Source organism: Maylandia zebra, linkage group LG10 (genome assembly GCF_041146795.1).
Source record: "Maylandia zebra isolate NMK-2024a linkage group LG10, Mzebra_GT3a, whole genome shotgun sequence".
Classification (NCBI taxonomy): Eukaryota; Metazoa; Chordata; class Actinopteri; order Cichliformes; family Cichlidae; genus Maylandia; species Maylandia zebra.
The window spans coordinates 24,547,738-24,569,940 of record NC_135176.1 but is presented as its reverse complement, the minus strand read 5'-3'; the positions used below and the strand labels follow the sequence as shown (position 1 = coordinate 24,569,940).

Sequence of the window (22,203 nt, the reverse complement as noted above, 5' to 3'; positions counted from 1 at the left end):
ATTAGGGCCCGAGCACTGACAGTGCGAAGGCCCTATTGTAATTGCTCTGTTTATTATTATTATTATTATTATTATTATTATTATTATTATTATTTCGGCAAATGAATTGGCCGTTTGAGGGCCTAAACATGCTCGAAAACTCATGAAATTTTGCACACGCGTCAGGTCTGGTGAAAATTTACGTATTTTAATGTTCTCAGACATGGCCAGGGAAAATTAGCTCAGTAGCGCCACCTAGAAAAATGAAAAACGCGAGCCCCCGGTATGGGTATGACCTACATGTTTGAAAGTCGGTACACCTATATAACGTTCAGAGTCGAACAAAAAAGTCTATTATGGCAATGTCCTAAACCCAACAGGAAGTCCGCCATTTTGGATTGAAGGTGACATTTTGGCTCTGATTTTACCATTTCCATGCCTCGAACTTTGACGAACTCCTCCTTGGGGTTTGATTTCATAACCTTCATATTTGGTCAGTGCCAACTACACCCTTATGCCATGTTAAATTGCGGAGCTTTTGAGTTTTCACAATACCATGAGGCCGTGGCGCCATGGCGAATTTCGATGACTCGCCATGAAAATCTTATTGCCTCTCATTCTGTCATAGATTTTCTGACCTTTACCAAAGTGAACACATATGATAAGGCTCCATCCCTGAACATATTTCAACTGCCATATTTTACATCAGGGACAGTGCCACCTAGTGGGAACAGGAAATGTCATGTTTTACACTTTGGGGTACAGTATTGTGATGGGTGACATCTGCAGCCTCAAATTTCTCCAGGAAAGCCTTAAGGAGTTGGTCTTGGGTTACAGTGAAAACTGTGACTTTTCGCCAAAGGGTGTGACACCAGCGGCATGGCGAACTTTGATGTCACGCCATGAAGAAACAAATTAGTATAACTCAATGAAATCCAGTCTGATCAGTACCAGACTTTACAGGCATGATGTCAGACCCGCCCTGAACAGATTGATGTGCCCATTGTCGGGAATACGGACAGCGCCACCTAGTGGCAACAGGAAATGTCATGGCTTTAATTTTGTTGTACTGATTTTCACAGGTTGATCGTGGCCACCTCAAAAGCGGTGAATATCACCATCAGTCCCTCGTGATGCTTCAGTGCAAAAATTGTGACTTTAAACTGAACGGCGCACCCTGGTGGCAACGCGGTTCATCATGAAAGATGAAGTGGCTTTTGAGGGGCTTGGAAAGTTTATAGAGGCTTTAAATTTGGCACACACCTCCAATGTGATGAAGGCTTTGTGGTTATGTGATCATTTTCATTGAATAGCGCGAAATGGCTCCACAGCGCCCCCTACAATATTTCAAAATATCAGCCCCTGCTCTGTGTTTTATGTATGATTCTGAAACCTGGTAAGCTTATAGGAGATATCAAGATGTACAAAAAAGTCTCTTGGTGCAATATCCCAAATCCAACAGGAAGTCAGCCATTTTAAAATTAATGTGCAATTTTGGCAACATTTTCCCCTCTTTTCAGGCACCCTTCTTTGACGAACTCCTCCAAGGGATTTCATCAGATTGGACCGATCTGCAGTTTGTGGAGTCTAAAGACCTTTGTGATGTTAAATTGCGAAGCTTTTTACGTCCAGGGAAACGGGGTGGTTATGGCGGCACTTAGAGTTTGAATCACTCGCCAAGAAGCAGTAATCTGCTGTCACTCAAAAACACAATGTCCAATCTCTCCCAAACGTCTCAGGTGTGATGAGACTCGAGCTTGGAAGTGTTTGTTATGCCATTTGTACATAATGGTTAGAGCGCCACCTAGTGGAACGACTAGCTAATCATGAATGAATGAGTTGAAATGTTAGCTGGTGGTTAAATGCATGAATTCCATCAATGTGACATCAGATCGGACGTGCTGGTTTTAGCTGTTGGGCGTGGCTCGACGCGCCAGGGGTGCGAGGGCCCTCATAACGCTGCTTGCAGCTTTAATTATTATTATTATTATTATTCCGGCAAATGAATCGGCCTTTTGAGGGCCTAAACATGCTCGAAAACTCATGAAATTTTGCACACGCGTCAGGTCTGGTGAAAATTTACGTATTTTAATGTTCTCAGACATGGCCAGGGAAAATTAGCTAAGTAGCGCCACCTAGAAAAATGAAAAACGCGAGCCCCCGATATGGGTATGACCTACATGTTTGAAAGTCGGTACACCTATAAAATGTTCAGAGTCGAACAAAAAAGTCTATTATGGCAATGTCCTAAACCCAACAGGAAGTCCGCCATTTTGGATTGAAGGTGACATTTTGGCTCTGATTTTACCGTTTCCATGCCTCGAACTTTAACGAACTCCTCCTTGGGGTTTGATTTCATAACCTTCAAATTTGGACAGTGTCAACTACACCCTTGTGCCATGTTAAATTGCGGAGCTTTTGAGTTTTCACAATAGTATGAGGCCGTGGCGCCATGGCGAATTTTGATGACTCGCCATGAAAATCTTATTGCCTCTCATTCTGTCATACATGTTCCGATCTGGACCAAAGAGCACACATATGATAAGGCTCCACCCCTGAACATATTTCAACTGCCATATTTGACACCAGGGACAGCGCCACCTAGTGGGAACAGGAAATGTCATGTTTTACACTTTGGGGTACAGTATTGTGATGGGTGACATCTGCAGCCTCAAATTTCTCCAGGAAAGCCTTAAGGAGTTGGTCTTGGGTTACAGTGAAAACTGTGACTTTTCGCGAAAGGGTGTGACCCCAGCAGCATGGCGAACTTTGATGTCACGCCATGAAGAAACAAATTAGTATAACTCAATGAAATCCAGTCTGATCAGTACCAGACTTTACAGGCATGATGTCAGACCCGCCCTGAACAGATTGATGTGCCCATTGTCGGAAATACGGACAGCGCCACCTAGTGGCAACAGGAAATGTCATGGCTTTAATTTTGTTATACTGATTTTCACAGGTTGATCGTGGCCACCTCAAAAGCGGTGAATATCCCCATTAGTCCCTCGTGATGCTTCAGTGCAAAAATTGTGACTTTAAACTGAACGGCGCACCCTGGTGGCAACGCTGTTCAACATGAAAGATGAAGTGGCTTTTGAGGGGCTTGGAAAGTTTATAGAGGCTTTAAATTTAGCACACACCTCCAAATGGATGAAGGCTTTGTTGTCATGTGATCATTTTCATTGAATAGGGCAAAATGGCTCTGCAGCGCCCCCTACAAAATTTCAAAACCACAGCCCCTGCTCTGTGTTTTATGTATGAGTCTGAAACCTGGTAAGCTTATAGGAGATATCAAGATGTACAAAAAAGTCTCTTGGAGCAATATCCCAAATCCAACAGGAAGTCAGCCATTTTAAAATTAATGTGCAATTTTGGTGACATTTTCCCCTCTTTTCAGGCATCGTTCTTTGACGAACTCCTCCAAGGGATTTCATCATATTGCACTATTCTTCAGTGTGTGGAATCCAATGACCTTTGTGTTGTTAAATTGCGAAGCTTTTTACGTTCAGGGAAACGGGGTGGTTATGGCGGCACGTAGACTCTCAATCACTCGCCAAAACGCAGTAATCTGCTGTTACTCAAAAACACAATGTCCAATCTCACCCAAAGGTCGCAGGCATAATGAGACTCGAGTTCGAAAATGTTTGTTATGCCATTTGTACATAATGGTTAGAGTGCCACCTAGTGGAACGACTAGCTAATCATGAATGAATGAGTTGAAATGTTAGCTGGTGGTTAAATGCATGAATTCCATCAATGTGACATCGATCGGACGTGCTGGTTTTAGGTGTTGGGCGTGGCTCGACGCGCCGGGGGTGCTCGGGCCCTCATAACGCTGCTTGCAGCTTTAATTAGGGCCCGAGCACTGACAGTGCGAAGGCCCTATTGTAATTGCTCTGTTTATTATTATTATTATTATTATTATTATTCCGGCAAATGAATTGGCCGTTTGAGGGCCTAAACATGCTCGAAAACTCATGAAATTTTGCACACGCGTCAGGTCTGGTGAAAATTTACGTATTTTAATGTTCTCAGACATGGCCAGGGAAAATTAGCTCAGTAGCGCCATCTAGAAAAATGAAAAACGCGAGCCCCCAATATGGGTATGACCTACATGTTTGAAAGTCGGTACACCTATATAACGTTCAGAGTCGAACAAAAAAGTCTATTATGGCAATGTCCTAAACCCAACAGGAAGTCCGCCATTTTGGATTGAAGGTGACATTTTGGCTCTGATTTTACCGTTTCCATGCCTCGAACTTTAACGAACTCCTCCTTGGGGTTTGATTTCATAACCTTCATATTTGGTCAGTGCCAACTACACCCTTGTGCCATGTTAAATTGCGGAGCTTTTGAGTTTTCACAATACTATGAGGCCGTGGCGCCATGGCGAATTTCGATGACTCGCCATGAAAATCTTATTGCCTCTCATTTTGTCATACATTTTCTGACCTTGACCAAAGAGCACACATATGATAAGGCTCCACCCCTGAACATATTTCAACTGCCATATGTGACATAAGGGACAGCGCCACCTAGTGGGAACAGGAAATGTCATGTTTTACACTTTGGGGTACAGTATTGTTATGGGTGACATCTGCAGCCTCATATTTCTCCAGGAAAGCCTTAAGGAGTTGGTCTTGGGGTACAGTGAAAACTGTGACTTTTCGCGAAAGGGTGTGACCCCAGCAGCATGGCGAACTTTGATGTCACGCCATGAAGAAACAAATTAGTATAACTCAATGAAATCCAGTCTGATCAGTACCAGACTTTACAGGCATGATGTCAGACCCGCCCTGAACAGATTGATGTGCCCATTGTCGGAAATACGGACAGCGCCACCTAGTGGCAACAGGAAATGTCATGGCTTTAACTTTGTTGTACTGATTTTCACAGGTTGATCGTGGCCACCTCAAAAGCGGTGAATATCACCATCAGTCCCTCGTGATGCTTCAGTGCAAAAATTGTGACTTTAAACTGAACGGCGCACCCTGGTGGCAACGCGGTTCATCATGAAAGATGAAGTGGCTTTTGAGGGGCTTGGAAAGTTTATAGAGGCTTGAAATTTGGCACACACCTCCAAATGGATGAAGGCATTGTTGTTATGTAACCATTTTCCTTGAATAGCGCAAAATGGCTCCACAGCGCCCCCTACAATATTTCAAAACATCAGCCCCTGCTCTGTGTTTCATCTATGAGTCTGACACTTGGTAAGCTCATGGAAGATATTAAGATGTACAAAAAAGTCTCTTGGTGCAATATCCCAAATCCAACAGGAAGTCAGCCATTTTAAAATTAATGTGTAATTTTGATGACATTTTCCCCCCTTTTCAGGCCTCATAGTTTGACGAACTCCTCCAAGGGATTTCATCATATTGAAGCATTCTTCAGTGTGTAGAATCTAAAGACCTTTGTGATGTTAAATTGCGAAGCTTTTTCCGTTCAGGGAAACGGGGTGGTCATGGCGGCACGTAGAGTTTGAATCACTCGCCAAAAAGCAGTAATCTGCTGTCACTAAAAAACACAATGTCCAATCTCTCCCAAAGGTCGCAGGTGTGATGAGACTCGAGCTTGGAAATGTTTGTTATGCTATTTGTCAATAATGGTTAGAGTGCCACCTAGTGGCATGACTATAATCCTGGTTGAATAAGATGAAATGTTAGCTGGTGATTAAAAGCATGAAATCCATCAATGTGACATCACATCGGACGTGCCGGTTTGAGGTGTTGGCAGTGGCTCGACGTGCCGGGGGTGCGAGGGCCCTCATAACGCTGCTTGCAGCTTTAATTATTAGGGCCCGAGCACTGACAGTGCGAAGGCCCTATTGTATCTGCTCCGTTTCTTATTATTATTATTATTCACCCCAAACAAGGGCCTTTTTGAGGGCCTAAACATGCTCAAAAACTCATGAAATTTTGCACACATGCCAGGTCTGGTGAAAAATTTTGTATTTTAATGGTTTTACATATGAGCACTGGGAAATGGCTCTACAGCGCCACCTATGCCTTGTTAAATGCAGCCCTACGACCACATCGTTTGAGCTACATGTATGAAATTTGGCACACATGTGTATCATGCCAAGACGAACAAAAAAGTCAGTGGGCCCATTGACCCAAACCCAACAGGAAGTCCGCCATTTGGAAGAGAAGGTGACATTTTGGCTCTAATTTTGCCATTTCCATGCCTCGAACTTTTGCGAACTCCTCCTTGGGGTTTCATTTCTTAACCTTCAAATTTGGACAGTGTCAACTACACCCTTGTGCCATGTTAAATTGCGGAGCTTTTGAGTTTTCACAATACTATGAGGCCGTGGCGCCATGGCGAATTTCGATGACTCGCCATGAAAATCTTATTGCCTCTCATTTTGTCATACATTTTCTGACCTTGACCAAAGTGAACACATATGATAAGGCTCCACCCCTGAACATATTTCAACTGCCATATTTGACATCAAGGACAGCGCCACCTAGTGGGAACAGGAAATGTCATGTTTTACACTTTGGGGTACAGTATAGTGATGGGTGACATCTGCAGCCTCAAATTTCTCCAGGAAAGCCTTAAGGAGTTGGTCTTGGGTTACAGTGAAAACTGTGAGTTTTCGCGAAAGGGTGTGACCCCAGCAGCATGGCGAACTTTGATGTCACGCCATGAAGAAACAAATTAGTATAACTCAATGAAATCCAGTCTGATCAGTACCAGACTTTACAGGCATGATGTCAGACGCGCCCTGAACAGATTGATGTGCCCATTGTCGGAAATACGGACAGCGCCACCTAGTGGCAACAGGAAATGTCATGGCTTTAATTTTGTTGTACTGATTTTCACAGGTTCATCGTGGCCACCTCAAAAGCGGTGAATATCACCATCAGTCCCTCGTGATGCTTCAGTGCAAAAATTGTGACTTTAAACTGAACGGCGCACCCTGGTGGCAACGCTGTTCACGATGAAAGATGAAGTGGCTTTTGAGGGTCTTGGCAAGTTTATAGAGGCTTGAAATTTGGCACACACCTCCAATGTGACGAAGGCTTTGTTGTTATGTGATCATTTTCATTGAATATCCCAAAATGGCTCCACAGCGCCCCCTACAAAATTTCAAAACCACAGCCCCAGCTCTGTGTTTTATGTATGAATCTGAAACCTGGTAGGCTTATAGGAGATATCAAGATGTACAAAAAAGTCTCTTGGAGCAATATCCCAAATCCAACAGGAAGTCAGCCATTTTAAAATTAATGTGCAATTTTGGCGACATTTTCCCCTCTTTTCAGGCTTCATACTTTGACGAACTCCTCCAAGGGATTTCATCATATTGAACCATTCTCCAGTGTGTGGAATCTAAAGACCTTTGTGATGTTAAATTGCGAAGCTTTTTACGTCCAGGGAAACGGGGTGGTTATGGCGGCACTTAGAGTTTGAATCACTCGCCAAAAAGCAGTAATCTGCTGTCACTCAAAAACACAATGTCCAATCTCTCCCAAACGTCTCAGGTGTGATGAGACTCGAGCTTGGAAGTGTTTGTTATGCCATTTGTCAGTAATGGTTAGAGCGCCACCTAGTGGGACGACTATAATGATGATTGAATGAGATGAAATGTTAGCTGGTGGTTAAATGCATGAATTCCATCAATGTGACATCAGATCGGAGGTGCTGGTTGTAGGTGTTGGGCGTGGCTCAACGCGATGGGGTGCGAGGGCCCTCATAACGCTGCTTGCAGCTTTAATTATTAGGGCCCGAGCACTGACAGTGCGAAGGCCCTATTGTATCTGCTCCGTTTCTTATTATTATTATTATTCACCCCAAACAAGGGCCTTTTTGAGGGCCTAAACATGCTCAAAAACTCATGAAATTTTGCAGACATGCCAGGTCTGGTGAAAAATTTTGTATTTTAATGGTTTTACTTATGAGCACTGGGAAATGGCTCTAGAGCGCCACCTATGCCTTGTTAAATGCAGCCCTACGACCACATAGTTTGAGCTACATGTATGAAATTTGGCACACATGTGTATCATGACGAGCCGAACAAAAAAGTCAGTGGGCCCATTGATGCAAACCCAACAGGAAGTCCGCAATTTAGAAGTGAAGGTGACATTTTGGCTCTAATTTTGTCGTTTCCATGCCTCGAACTTTAACGAACTCCTCCTTGGAAATTGGTCGTATAAGCTTCATATTTGGTCAGTGCCAACTACACCCTTGTGCCATGTTAAATTGCGGAGCTTTTGAGTTTTCACAATACCATGAGGCCGTGGCGCCACGGCGAATTTCGATGACTCGCCATGAAAATCTTATTGCCTCTCATTCTGTCATACATTGTCCGATCTGGACCAAAGAGCACACATATGATAAGGCTCCAGCCCTGAACATATTTCAACTGCCATATTTGACGTGAGCGACAGCGCCACCTAGTGGGAACAGGAAATGTCATGTTTTACACTTTGGGGTACAGTATTGTGATGGGTGACATCTGCAGCCTCAAATTTCTCCAGGAAAGGCGTAAGGAGTTGGTCTTGGGGTACAGTGAAAACTGTGACTTTTCACGAAAGGGTGTGACCTCAGCAGCATGGCGAACTTTGATATCTCGCCATGAAGAAACAAATTAGTATAACTCCATGAAATCCAGTCTGATCAGTACCAGACTTTACAGGCATGATATCAGACCCGCCCTGAACAAATTGATGTGCCCATTGTCAGGAATATGAAGAGCGCCACCTAGTGGGAACAGGAAATGTCATGTCTTACACTTTGTTGTACTGATTTTCACAGGTTCATTGTGGATACCTCAAAAGCGGTGAATGTCACCGTCAGTCCTTCATGATGCTGCAGTGCGAAAATTGTGACTTTATACTGAACGGTGCACCCTGGTGGCAACGCTGTTCACCATGAAAAATGAAGTGGTTTTTGAGGGTCTTGGAAAGTTTAAAAAGTCTTGAAATTTGGCCCACACCTCCAATGTGCTTAATGCTTTGTTGTTATGTGATCATTTTCATTGAATATCCCAAAATGGCTCCACAGCGCCCCCTACAAAATTTCAAAACCACAGCCCCAGCTCTGTGTTTCATCTATGAGTCTGACACTTGGTAAGCTTGTGTAAGATATCAAGATGTACAAAAACGTCTCTTGGAGCAATATCCCAAATCCAACAGGAAGTCAGCCATTTTAAAATTAATGTGCAATTTTGATGACATTTTCCCCTCTTTTCAGGCCTCATACTTTGACGAACTCCTCCAAGGGATTTCATCATATTGAAGCATTCTTCAGTGTGTGGAATCCAAAGACCTTTGTGTTGTTAAATTGCGAAGCTTTTTACGTTCAGGGAAACGGGGTGGTTATGGCGGCACTTAGAGTTTGAATCACTCGCCAAAAAGCAGTAATCTGCTGTCACTCAAAAGCACAATGTCCAATCTCTCCCAAACGTCTCAGGTGTGATGAGACTCGAGCTTGGAAGTGTTTGTTATGCCATTTGTACATAATGGTTAGAGCGCCACCTAGTGGAACGACTAACTAATCATGAATGAATGAGTTGAAATGTTAGCTGGTGGTTAAATGCATGAATTCCATCAATGTGACATCAGATCGGACGTGCTGGTTTTAGGTGTTGGGCGTGGCTCGACGCGCCGGGGGTGCGAGGGCCCTCATAACGCTGCTTGCAGCTTTAATTATTATTATTATTCACCCCAAACAAGGGCCTTTTTGAGGGCCTAAACATGCTCAAAAACTCATGAAATTTTGCACACATGCCAGGTCTGGTGAAAAATTTTGTATTTTAATGGTTTTACATATGAGCACTGGGAAATGGCTCTACAGCGCCACCTATGCCTTGTTAAATGCAGCCCTACGACCACATCGTTTGAGCTACATGTATGAAATTTGGCACACATGTGTATCATGCCAAGACGAACAAAAAAGTCTGTGGGCCCATTGACGCAAACCCAACAGGAAGTCCGCCATTTGGAAGAGAAGGTGACATTTTGGCTCTAATTTTGCCATTTCCATGCCTCGAACTTTTGCGAACTCCTCCTTGGGGTTTCATTTCACAACCTTCAAATTTGGACAGTGTCAACTACACCCTTGTGCCATGTTAAATTGCGGAGCTTTTGAGTTTTCACAATACTATGAGGCCGTGGCGCCATGGCGAATTTCGATGACTCGCCATGAAAATCTTATTGCCTCTCATTTTGTCATACATCTTCTGACCTTGACCAAAGTGAACACATATGATAAGGCTCCACCCCTGAACATATTTCAACTGCCATATTTGACCTCAAGGACAGCGCCACCTAGTGGGAACAGGAAATGTCATGTTTTACACTTTGGGGTACAGTATAGTGATGGGTGACATCTGCAGCCTCAAATTTCTCCAGGAAAGCCTTAAGGAGTTGGTCTTGGGTTACAGTGAAAACTGTGAGTTTTCGCGAAAGGGTGTGACCCCAGCAGCATGGCGAACTTTGATGTCACGCCATGAAGAAACAAATTAGTATAACTCAATGAAATCCAGTCTGATCAGTACCAGACTTTACAGGCATGATGTCAGACCCGCCCTGAACAGATTGACGTGCCCATTGTCGGAAATACGGACAGCGCCACCTAGTGGCAACAGGAAATGTCATGGCTTTAACTTTGTTGTACTGATTTTCACAGGTTGATCGTGGCCACCTCAAAAGCGGTGAATATCACCATCAGTCCCTCGTGATGCTTCAGTGCAAAAATTGTGACTTTAAACTGTACGGCGCACCCTGGTGGTAACGCGGTTCATCATGAAAGATGAAATGGCTTTTGAGGGGCTTGGAAAGTTTATAGAGGCTTGAAATTTGGCACACACCTCCAAATGGATGAAGGCATTGTTGTTATGTAACCATTTTCCTTGAATAGCGCAAAATGGCTCCACAGCGCCCCCTACAATATTTCAAAACATCAGCCCCTGCTCTGTGTTTCATCTATGAGTCTGACACTTGGTAAGCTTGTGTAAGATATCAAGATGCACAAAAAAGGTCTCTTGGAGCAATATCCCAAATCCAACAGGAAGTCAGCCATTTTAAAATTAATGTGTAATTTTGATGACATTTTCCCCCCTTTTCAGGCCTCATACTTTGACGAACTCCTCCAAGGGATTTCATCATATTGAAGCATTCTTCAGTGTGTAGAATCTAAAGACCTTTGTGATGTTAAATTGCGAAGCTTTTTCCGTTCAGGGAAACGGGGTGGTCATGGCGGCACGTAGAGTTTCAATCACTCGCAAAAAGCAGTAATCTGCTGTCACTAAAAAACACAATGTCCAATCTCTCCCAAAGGTCGCAGGTGTGATGAGACTCAAGCTCGGAAATGTTTGTTATGCTATTTGTCAATAATGGTTAGAGCGCCACCTAGTGGCATGACTATAATCCTGGTTGAATAAGATGAAATGTTAGCTGGTGATTAAAAGCATGAAATCCATCAATGTGACATCACATCGGACGTGCCGGTTTGAGGTGTTGGCAGTGGCTCGACGTGCCGGGGGTGCGAGGGCCCTCATAACGCTGCTTGCAGCTTTAATTTTTATTGTACTTTGTATGAACTTGGCGTTGGTTGAGAAGATTGTAGCTAAAAAGACTGGGCTGTCAGACACAGCACAACTACATCGGAACAACTGCAATAGGTCATTGTATTTGATTTTCTATTTATACAGAGAAAAACAAAACTAAAATATTATTCGTAGTGCTGTCCGCTCTGCATGCACAATGTGTGCATGCAGAGTGACGAGAGTCTTAAAAAAATAAAAACTCACCTTTGGAAAGTATTTGGACAACCCCATGTAGGCCAGTTCAAGTGTCAAAAATGGAGCAAATATTGACTAAAATAAAACAAGATAAATGTAGCATTAACAAACAAATAAATAAATACATATTTGGTACTGATACTGGCATAAAATGTAAAAATGAACTCCTTACTAGTGCACTAACAAGTCTGTGTTAAAAACCAAAGGCTCACCAGATACTTGCAGACAAAAACCCTGACAAAAACAGCAAGGAGGACGCTGCCGATGAGCCTGAAGACCCTGAAGGGATCAAACTCCTCTGAGTCCGACCTTCCATCCTCGGCCGGCTTTTCATTGGCCAGCTGACCCCGAAGCTTCATGGCATCATCAAAACGAGAAAAGTAGGATGCAGAGAGAAAGCCTGGACGAGGAGAGCCACTGACATCATCTGACGGCCGCTCGCCCCTCGGTCTCCGCCGGACTCCTCCGATATCATCTTCTGAGGATCCTCCGGGTGGCTCACTGGAGAGCTCTGGCAGGGGTGAGCCTCTCCTCTCCGGGGTGGAGCTGTGGGAGTGACTGCCAATCCCTGGAGACGGTCTCGGAGAAGATGAGGCAGTGGACCATGGCTCTAGAGGCAGATGGAACCGGGGTTCTGCAGGACGCCGCGACGCTCCTGACAATGAGAAGACAATAATCAATAATATGACATTAGCTAGTGCTAAAATGATTGGTCACCCCCCCCCCGTCCCAAAAAACCCCAAATCCAGGTGTGATGTAACTGCAGTTTTAGCTTTAATTCAAAAGGATTTAACAAATTAATTAGTTATCTTTATAAACAAATTGCAAGCAGTTTAGATTTTGTACAGGGGACTATGGTTTTACTTCAGTTCAGAGACAGCATAATATGGATAACAGATTGTAGTACCAGTAAGTTTCCATTAAGTTTTTTTTTTTGCTGGGTCTGACGGCGTGAAGACACTGATGAGTTCCAGCTTGTCTGTGTTGTTTAAGTTAAACAGGGAAGTTAATGTCAGCATAATTTTTTGCCTCACAGTGTTCAAGAGCACAGGAGTGAGTGAGAACAGAGAGGTCTGAGCAAAAACAATCAGGACTTGTCAAAACTCATAGTATGTTCCACAGAATTGAGAATTTCAACACATTCAAGTCTGGGAAGATTGATTTTGGATATTTAGAGTAAGATAACTTCAGCGAGGGCACTCATGATGATGGAGGAGGACCTGGGCTTGGTAGATATGGCCACACTGAAGAAGAGGGCTTGAAGAAGTCAATTAAGAAGAGAACAGTGACTGATGATGATGGTCGCTTCGATCACTTTTTGAAACATGATAACTATGATGTGTCGCCAAAGAAAGGGAATGACATCATAGACAGTACTGCTGGTGTTGTGCCATAGAGTGATTGTCTGCCACTTCTGATTTTTCTATGCATTTTCAATGTATAATATCTTTGCTTATTGTACCTACATTATAATAAATACAGTCATTTTTGGCCACTTAAAATATCTCAATAATTATTTGTTGCAATTTCAGCCCCCTTTTGGCCATATCTCTCTATTCTTCATGTCAATGACACTTTTTACCCTGATAAATAAAGGATATATAAAAGTCACAGCCAAAAACCAACTGCAGCTTTTACCTTGTCACTCACTCCTGTGCTTTCTGGTTCCAAATGACTAGATATTTGTTACAAGAGATATGCTTGGCATATATGTACTTTTTGTTTTCTTATGTACTGACTACTGCAGCTTCTCTGCAGGTGTCTTAAAGCCTGTGTGCAATAAGACAGGTTGGCTGAGGTACCTTCTATCTACACTGCTGTATTGTTGTGTATTAATTATTCTGTTTATCAGAGCTGAGCAGCCTGTGAGCCACCCTCTGATCTCCACCTGCTAATGCTAACAACATTTAGCATGATTTGAATCCCAAGCTGCTGCCATTTTCCTCTTCTACTTAATATATCTGTAGTGAGCCCGATTATTTACATAGTAAGTTATGGTCCTAAAAGACAGCACTAACGTCCTAACTGCAGCCGCAGGATGAGGCGGGTCTCTGTCACGACAGCGTGTTTCAATAGGAAAGACACGCCCAGGAGAAATTCAGAGGATCGTTTGTTACCGATTACCGTTATTTTCAGGCTCGTTTTTGGTGATTCCCACGATCCTGTTCATCCTGTCCTCTGAATTCATGAGCAGCCTTTTCCTCCGGATCTCCGCTCTTTTCTGTGCCGCCGACATGGAGCCCGTCTTCTCCTCGCTGGCCTCCCCGGACTCCATGTCGATAATTAAGTAAATGACCCTTTAATGCAAACTCAACCCACAGTACATAAAGCTAGTGCTTCAGTAGCTCACGGTACACGACACAGAAGCCTCAGACCACTGAATTAAACGCTTAACACGAAAGAGCGACGAGCCTTAACTGTGGCGCACAGTGATGATGTCAGCACGGCTTTTTTAGATTACGTCAACGATATGCGATGATTGCGACGGTCAATAGTAATAAAATAATAATAATAGTGAAGGGGCCGGATGGGTATATTCTGCAAAAAGGCAAATTTACAACAAAACGGGTCATATATTTAAAAGAGAAAGGTGATATTTAAAACAAATAAAAACAAATGGCAAGTTTACAAGAAAAAGGTAAAAAAAAAAAAACTATAAATTTATGGTAAATAAATTTATTTGTTCTTAGTTTGTTTAAATCCTCAGCCTCTTTATGCCTTTAATCGGCTCTAATACGCCTTCATAAAACTGTATAACAATATTAGCATTTAACGAGCATATAAAAGTACAAAGAAACACTAAGGAAACAGTGTGTTCTGAGTGGCAAAGCATAAGCATAACAAAGCATAAAGCATAAAAAACGGGATAATTTCATTTTTAGTTTCATTTTTGTTTTTCGAAATGGCACCAAATTTTAGATTTTCTCTAGACCTCAAGAGGCTGGAAGTGACAAGTTCTGCCTTTTAAAAAAAAATCCATTTCTGAATGGTCTGTAGTGTTAATAGGAAAAATAGCTCTAACCTCTAGGTTTGGAGTATTCTTTACTCAAGCTGAAGTAAAAAGTGCATTAACGATGCAAAAAAAATCAGACCTGAAATAACAATTTTTTTCAGTTAATTATATAAAAGCAGGGCATATTGATTTAAATAATTGTAACTGAGCTATGGAAAAACTGAAGAAATGAAACAACTTGATCATTTTATTTGTTTCATCTTTTGGTCATTGGTTATATTAAAGCAATGAAGTGATATAATTAAAGGTCTGAGAAAAATGCTTATTGCAAATGTCAACACAGCACATACTGATGCTGAAAAACAGACAGACAGATATCACTAAAAGCCTGAACTTACCACAACTTTCATACCCTTGATGGGTGTCTGTACATCTCACACTCTATGGGCCTCTGTTAGCATGTTCAAGTTAATGACAGCACAATTTTAAAAAACGACCGAACAAGAGAAATGAACACATCAGCACAGCTTACATTTGCAAAGTTGCATCTGAACAAACCACTTCTTCTTCTAGAAGAATCACCATATCAATATAAATGTCCACTCGTCAATATTCTACGATAGAGTACTAGCACTGTAGAGAAAGGTGGGATTGAAGTCCACTTGGCTAACCTCTCACTACATTGGAGATAGGGTAAAAGGTCTTAACATCCAGCCTTTATGATAACAATGAAACAAAGTTCTAGAAAAGATCTTATCAATGTGTGTTTTTAATTTGTATCAAAGTTATAATTAAAGTATACATCTAAGTAATATGATGAATGAGAAATCTGAGTAATGAAACTGATTTAATATTTAATCTCCTGACCTTTTGCTGTGATTTGGTGTGTGCGTGTGCTTTTGTGCTGAGGTTGATTGTACCAGCAGGGAATCTAAATATGGCACACAGCCTAGAGCTTGTCTGAGGTCTGTAGTGCTTGGTCAGAATGACTAAGCAAATACTCAGAGAAAGTTTGATTTTTAATGTTTATGATTTAATTAATTTAATTGATAAAACAAAATTATATGAAGTAAATTGTGATTGACAAACTGAGTTTTGAAGAGTAAAGATGAGAGAAAGTATTTCTATATAATGAGCTGTTTGGAAGATTGGATCTAAGCAGAGACAGCAGAGGGATCTATTGCTGAGCCGGGGACAGAGGCTGACTGGAATTTATTCTTTATTGACAAAAAACAAACAAAAAAAGTCTGGTGCTAAGAAACAAATATTTTATGGTGATAAGTTAATAAATTTTCACTCAATTGTCACTTTTCTCCCCTTTAATTATCTTATACCAACTATAACGCATGATGGCACAGGCATGATGATTTGGCCTTGCTCTGCAGCCACAGGGCACTGTCATGGCTGCTGTCATTGAGTTGACCATGAACCATGACCCCAGAACAAATTTCCAAATGAGTGCCTCAAAGCCCAGGCCTCCACCTGACTGGAGTGAATATCCACAAACCTCAATAATCTGAAACAACATTGTAAAGAAGAGTGGACCAGAAGTCATATGGAAAATAATTATTTCAAGTTATTTCATGTCACGCTGATGTTCATCTGAGGTTGTATTTAAATCATTTTAGAACCTGTAAGGACAAAATGATTTTTTGTTACATCCTGATTACATGAAGCCTAAGAATTAAAGGAGTGTGTACTTTAGTTTTTACAATGCCTGTACAATTAGGGAACACCGAGTGGGCCAAGAAGAATCAGAGAAGCCTCTCAGATTAGAGAAAAAACCTAAAATGAGTCTACTTTCCTTCAACATGAGTACTGAGACTGAGGTCCTGCGCACAAACACCGATGATACAGAGGTAGAAATTCATCAGTGCTGCTACTGTTTTTGAACAGTGTATAGATGTGGGGCAAAGCCAATATTGATGATCCACTTTATACTCAAGACACAGCTAATAACTAACAGGTAAACCTCCACCCACCCTCCAACCAATTTTAAAGTTTCAAAGACAAGGTCTATTATATCGTATAGCTTTCTTGTTATATGTAAAATTGTATTGTATTTATTTAAATTTTTACTTTTTAATTATTTTACCTGCATTTTTTAATCACTCTTATATTTAAATGTTCATTTGCTATTTTATCTAGGGATTGAGAGTAACGTAGTTTCTATTCTCTGTATGTCCTGTACATGTGGCAGAATTGACAATAAAGGTGACTTTGACTTCATGTTGTCCATGTAAGTCAGAAGAGAAGTCACAGGTCAAGTCAAATTTGTATTATTTTCTACTTTATTTTTTGGGTGTTAAATTAATTCAATTTCTTGTTGAAAGGTGAGGTCATTCTAAAAAGCCAGTGGCATTACATCTGTTGATTTAATCCACTCTGTCCACACTCACGAGTGGTGTTATTTTAGCTGTAGTCATGTGACTGACATCCAGTCCTCAGCAGGTTAACTCTGTACAAAAACAAAGCTGCTTTTTATTTTCATCAGTATTTTTTTATGAAAAACAATTTTCCTTGTGCATGAAGACCAAAACATATTTGTCTGTTCCTAAATACATTTTTGTTGATATGATACATAGATTACAAACTGTATGAAATGAGACCAAACCAAATTAAAAAAAAAAAAAAAAAATTCGATTCAAATGCATTCAAGAGAAATATAGACTGATTTGGTCCATGTTGTCTTTTGTAGTCTTTGTGTTCACAGAATAAACACTGTTCACCCACCAAAACACAAACTACACTTAAAAAGTCCCAACATTTTATTTTCTTAGCGTCATTTCACCTTATTTGTACTAAAATCATCAGCATGTCTTTACCTTTATATAATGCAATCTTTTAATATACAAGTATCAATAAGCATGATTAAAAGATCACAATGGCTTTGTTATGTCTGTGTTAAAGAATTTCCCATATCCTATTATATTAAAATATTTCATATATAGAGTCTGTATTTAAACAGAGGTTTTAATAATAAAAAGTGAGTTCCCATACAAGGCAATTATAGAATTTAATCAGATTGGGAGTCTCATAAATTAAACAATCAGAAAAAGAAACAAACAAACAGAACAGCAATGTCGTCAGAGGTGTTCTGAATATCCAGATAGAAAGAGCGAAAAGATGAGCGACAGACCAGACCGATGAAACCACCTTCCGCTGCCAAATCCAAACATTCGAGGCAGCGACGGCAACGAGGCTGATCTGCCTTCAAACACCTTTAAAATTCAGGCTTTCAAACAACAGAGTCTACAGATTTGTTCAACACACAAGTATAATGACTGTCAAATAAAAAGCACACGCTCTCTCCTTCAGGTACAATATTAGAGTGTTGTTAGAGCTCAGCTGCTGTGTGTACAAATACTCCAGGTGACACCCAAAAAACAAAACAGTCTTTTTGCCGGTTCCTTTCTGTCTTATAAACTAGTCTTAAGCGTATGTATATATGTTTGACTCTTATTAATAAAGACTGTGCTTTTTCCAAACACAAACACTTCACACATCTGTTTTCCTGCACTGTTTCTGAGCACTACCTCAGTTAGACAGCATTGTTCTGTGAGAATAAACACTGATTCATTCGATCATTGACACAATAATCATCCAGGATTTCTTGTTTCTTCAGCAGGGTTCAAAAGTGCCCAATAAGCATCAGAACCAATTATTTGTCACATCCTCGTCACATGACTTGATTGGGCTGATGCCTCGTGTTAAGTTCAGCTCGGGTTTCCCCCCCTCAGAGATATGGTGGACCACAGCTGAAGGAGGACCAAGAAGCGACCTTGAATGTAGTCTCACTCACACGCATACACACTCTCACACCATATACATATATACTCGCACACATACACTGACGCACATGTTCGCTTCAATGTTCCCTCGTCTCCGCAGCCACACTGAAGATTATTTGGAGATTTGCTGTTGGAGGTGAAGGAGGAACTCGTAGTACGACAGGGCCGACTCTGTTCGGTCCTCGATCATGTTTTGCATAAAGCTGGCTTTCAGCTGGCTCTCGTCCCTGAGTCACATGATAATGGGTGGGAAATAAGAACACAATGAGAAGACGTGAGTTGGGATTGCTCCTACATATTCAGGTACTAAAGATGTGCAATTTAAAATACTTTCATTCATTTTAACAGGGAAGAAGAGGAGATGCTAAAGTTTTTCAGAGCATTTCCTTCAACATAGCACAGTTGCAAAGCCTATATTTTACTATTTTGTTAACATGAAGTCTGTACTATAAAGGAGGGTTAGGAGGCCTGTTGACGACCGTCTGGGACTTTCCCATCAATAGTCGTGAAAGAAAAATTGATTTTTACTGACCAGTTAAAAAAGTGTGACGCAAACCAGAAACATAGACCATGGGCTTTCAAAGTAAAAGCTGTGCTTCAGCAGTACAACCAACACGTTTCAAAAGTAGCAACTTTTACACTGGAGGGGAACGGTCTCTGTTTGCGGTCTGCACCACACTTTTCAGTTTCTTAACTGCTCAGTGAGTAGTCAATATCTGCCCTGCAAACTAGAGGTAGCAACTCCATGCCCACCAAAGCTACTGTAAGGTGGTTTTCGATGCTGCTTTGTAATCCTCTTTGCTTGTTACACAGATAGCAAAAAGGTCTATTGGTTTAAGAGATCATCTACAGTTTTTGTCTTTACTTATCAGCCTCAACAGGAAATACAGTCCCTCATAAGCCACTTGCCTTACTTGATTTATACATTACATTATAGTTAGTATCATAAGCGTTAAAGTGCTATAATCCTAAAGGCACAGGGTGGCTTGTATTTTTTAGACCCTTTTGTTTTGCTGGGTTCTGAAAGATCAAGTCTGAAACAGTCTTATATGCCCTGAGAAAACATTAAGTCAACACATCACCCTATAAAAAACAGTTACTATAGTGAAATTTTAGCTGTTATATAGATAAAGCTATAAACTGATCTTGATCTTTTACCTGTGGAAGAGTGTGGGAAAAACTGACAGCACTACAAAAAGTATCGGTAGTTTATAACAGTTCTTAGCTAGACCACCAGGGAGCACACTTTTTACTTTTGCAACTTAATTCATTCTTTTCTAATACCCAGTGAGGCCCCACCTGATGATATGCAGGGAGGGGAAAAATGGCCTCTGATCTCTCAGCCAACCAATGAAAGCTCTGGTTCTCTGAGACTCTGCAGTGTCCAGTTCCGGAAGCAAATACTGTGAGAGGACAGCAACAGTTTTTGTTATCAGCAAGTAGGGGAAGGCGTCAACATATGGAAATGTAGCTGGGCTGCATGTTTTGAGAAGTCTTGTTACAGAGATAGAGCAGTTGACCCAAAGTAAGAAATCCTACCAGATTATCAGGCACAGCAGCGTAGTTTGGAACTCCTAGGACCTGTGTGAGGAAGTTGGAGTGGCAGTTTCGTCCAATCCACAGGTATATCACCTTTGGGAAGAGAATGAGGTTCATTTAAATATCTTTAACTGAAGAGCAAGAAGATTACAGTACTGAGAACTGTGACTGAAGAGCTGAACACCTTTAAGTACAGCTCAGGAAAGCTCATAACTGATGTTTTTAATCTAGAACTGTGCTACATGGTTACATAAAATGTTGAGTGTACAAGTTATTATCAGGCGTGGGGGGAGAATGATTAGTGTCATGGAGAAAGCTGGAGTAAGGCTTCATCACAGAGCTACACATTTGCATAAGTCACACAGAGAAGAGGCACTAGTGATACAAAATGTACAATTCAGTGATTTCTCATTTTCCAGAAAAGGAAATCTCTCAATCTCTCTCACTATGCCAATATTAGCACCTTTTAAAAAGCCAGAAAAAAGGGCCATCTAAAGAATCTTTAGCACTGCTGCAAATAAGTAGGAAAAATGTAGGAAATAAATTAAATGAGACATTCAGGATGGGAAATGCCAAGCTGTAATTTTGCCCGACATTGAAAATTGTTAGCTTGCTCTAAGAGCTCATCTTGAAACGCACAATTCCAGCATCCATGAGGAAAGCTCCCTCCCTGCTGAGCTTCTCCACAGACAGCTGCAGCAGTCTGGGCTGAGGGATGGTCCGCTCGTTGATGTTTAATGCTCCCTGAAGATGGAGAAAAGAAAAGATCACTTAGTAATGAAGAAAAGCTGAAAATAAATAAAATCCTTCCGAAAATGGTTTTAGTCCAGTCATGTAATCTTAAAACTACACATTACGCATAAAAAGAAATAAAACACAGGGCTTTGAAACTTAAATTCATCCTCCTCACCTCGTCAGTCAGGTCGTCGACACGGTACAGAGCAGGATGGATCATCAGCATGGCGTAGGCCAGTGGCTGGTACTTCAGCTGAAGCATGGCAAACACCCGGTCATCCAGCCTGGTGCTGGTGCCTGTCCTGAAGGCTTTCTGCAAAGCGCACATATAAACACACCAAAAACCTTCAATGACGACTCAGTGGTGGCGTATTCAAGAAAGGCCTCTGGAAGTAGAGCCAGTTAGTGTTAATGTTCATAAAAATTAGTGAATTTAGCAAAGAGAGGATATAGTAGATCGATCTTTACACCAAACAAAGGTACGTTTAAGCACAGGGAAAGGTTGAAAATCAGTCAGTGGAAAAGATTAATGGCAGTGTAGCAGTTGTGTAAACCAGCCAACCTGTTTGAGCAGCGCAAGAATGTAGAGCGGGAAGAGTCTGAGGCAGGCCGGAACCAGCAGGCCAGGCTGCTGGATTGTCAACACAGACTGCCGGTAAGACATCAGCGAGTCGATAGCAGCGTTGGTCATTGCGTCTCTTGCATCGCTCAGACTTGCCGTCACCGAACGGTCAACAGCTGTGGAGAGGGACATTAAGAACTTTTAGGCAGATATTTGTGGGATTAAATAGAAGGGCTGTCTCTACAAACAACACCGACTACCAGAGTAGTTTAAAAGAGGCTCCAGTCTCACACCAGTTATGAGACAATCATGCATTTTAGGTCTGATATTGTAATATAAGGGGCGCTGTTCCTAGACCATGTTCAAAACGTAAAAAAAAAAAATCTGTGATCAAGACCTCAATAATTACACTTTTTAAGACAATGTTTTTTTAAAATCAGACTTTTATGAACCTTTCTTAAATAATTTAACTGAAACAGAAATATAATACTTCTCTTTACCAGAATATGGTAAACTAAATATTTGTGTGATTAAAAGATGAACTTTCTAAAAAAAAAAAAGATTCATTAAAATTTTATCTGCTAATCTAATTCACCTAACAGCAAAATTGTTACTGTTAAAATTCACAATATGTGTGACTTTACAAAAACTTATTTTCCTTCATAGTAACGCTCTTCTAATAACATTTCAATGGAGACTATGATGTGAATTCAGTTTGAGGAAATTAAATAAATTTGTGTTTGACAGAATGAATGACCTGCAGGCCTGTGGCTATATTGGTTCTTGTGGGTAAGCGACAGTTGTGTTGGTGGGCCAGTAAAAGTCTGATCTACTTACCCAGAGGGTGGAAAGAAAAACATGCTGAACACTGCTAAGTGATCCAATTTTATGCAGT

General features: G+C 41.3%; 2 protein-coding genes across 4 annotated transcripts in view; both read right to left on the bottom strand.

Annotated features, from left to right (window-relative positions):
* camlg (calcium modulating ligand) overlaps positions 1-14,159 on the bottom strand; it is a 181,457-nt gene extending 167,298 nt beyond the window's left edge. Inside the window, exons 1-3 of the mRNA XM_004561768.4 lie at positions 13,853-14,159; positions 11,941-12,383; positions 11,738-11,803 (exon numbers count right to left, since the gene is read on the bottom strand). Of these exons, the coding sequence (XP_004561825.1) occupies positions 11,738-11,803; positions 11,941-12,383; positions 13,853-14,003 (660 nt within the window). The 5' untranslated portion in view covers positions 14,004-14,159. The remainder of the gene's footprint in view (positions 1-11,737; positions 11,804-11,940; positions 12,384-13,852) is intronic.
* A 3,272-nt stretch (positions 14,160-17,431) lies between these two features.
* The window catches only part of sec24a (SEC24 homolog A, COPII coat complex component), a 32,960-nt gene continuing 28,188 nt past the window's right edge, over positions 17,432-22,203 (bottom strand). For all 3 annotated transcript variants that reach the window (XM_004561765.4, XM_004561766.4, XM_004561767.4), the window contains 6 exons: positions 21,309-21,484; positions 20,922-21,059; positions 20,651-20,755; positions 20,012-20,104; positions 19,772-19,875; positions 17,432-18,699 (listed from right to left, as the gene is read on the bottom strand). In XM_004561765.4, the coding sequence (XP_004561822.3) occupies positions 18,585-18,699; positions 19,772-19,875; positions 20,012-20,104; positions 20,651-20,755; positions 20,922-21,059; positions 21,309-21,484 (731 nt within the window). In that variant the 3' untranslated portion in view covers positions 17,432-18,584. The remainder of the gene's footprint in view (positions 18,700-19,771; positions 19,876-20,011; positions 20,105-20,650; positions 20,756-20,921; positions 21,060-21,308; positions 21,485-22,203) is intronic.